General features: G+C 46.4%; 1 protein-coding gene across 1 annotated transcript in view; it reads left to right on the top strand.

Moving 5' to 3' along the window:
* Positions 1-203: 203 nt before the first annotated feature.
* The window catches only part of PHALS_10109 (gag-pol polyprotein), a gene marked incomplete at both ends in the record, with an annotated part of 756 nt that continues 28 nt past the window's right edge, over positions 204-931 (top strand). The window contains one exon of the mRNA XM_024725477.1: positions 204-885. Within this exon, the coding sequence (XP_024576250.1) occupies positions 204-885 (682 nt within the window). The remainder of the gene's footprint in view (positions 886-931) is intronic.

Genomic DNA, 931 nt, shown 5'->3' with positions numbered 1-931 from the left:
TATTGGCTATTCTGAACATGAAAAGGCATATCGTTTTGAAGACCTTGAAAGCAGTCGTATGGTGATTAGCCGCGACGCAAAATTTCTTGAGGACATTTTCGAGTGCAATAATCAAGACTGCGTTCATGGGCAAGAGATCATTCAGGAAGAAGCAATAACAGATGAAGATTCGCAACTGGATGACGAAGACCAAGAATTGACAGATGAATGCAGTAGAAATTTCGACGCAAAACGGCATGAGCTCACGCAGTTTGGAAGGGGTGACGGAATTTCCAGATACCAAACGTTTTGTCCAGCGAAGCAGGTTTAAAGGCCTTGTCAGGTCCGGCAACAAAAGACATCAGCGAACGCAATCGAACGAAAAAGAGGTGAGAGCCCCAGAATACAAGCGACTACATCAGTATAGCGGACATCAAGGTCTTGATGAAATGTCAGCCGCAGCACATGATGTCGAAGCCGCCTTTATCGTGGATTCAGTGGGAGAAATGCCGACAACGTTTAAGTCGGCTATGGAATCCAGCGAAGCAGTTGAGTGGCGTGAGGCATGCAACTCAGAAATTGAGTCACTTCGTAGGAACAAGACCTGGGAGCTAGTACCACTACCGCATGGACGGAAAGCAATTGGCAACAGATGGATTTTTCGCGTGAAAGAGAACCAAAACGGTGAAATCGAGCGTTACAAGGCGCGTTTGGTGGCTAAGGGTTTCGCACAGAAGTACGGCATCGACTACAAAGAAACGTTTGCACCTGTGGCGAAGTTTACGTCGATCAGAGTCCTGCTCAGTTTGAGCGCAAAGTACAACCTGACGGTGCATCAAATGGACGTCAAAACCGCTTTTCTTAATGGGGTGCTTGAAGAGGACATTTTTATGGTTCAACCTGATGGTTATATCGATGAATCTCGACCTGACTACGTGTGCAAGCTGAAAAA

Source organism: Plasmopara halstedii, assembly GCF_900000015.1.
Source record: "Plasmopara halstedii genome assembly, contig: Scaffold_444, whole genome shotgun sequence".
NCBI classification, from domain to species: domain Eukaryota; phylum Oomycota; class Peronosporomycetes; order Peronosporales; family Peronosporaceae; genus Plasmopara; species Plasmopara halstedii.
The sequence above is the reverse complement of the archived record's forward strand: the minus strand, read 5'-3'. Positions and strand labels throughout refer to the sequence as shown.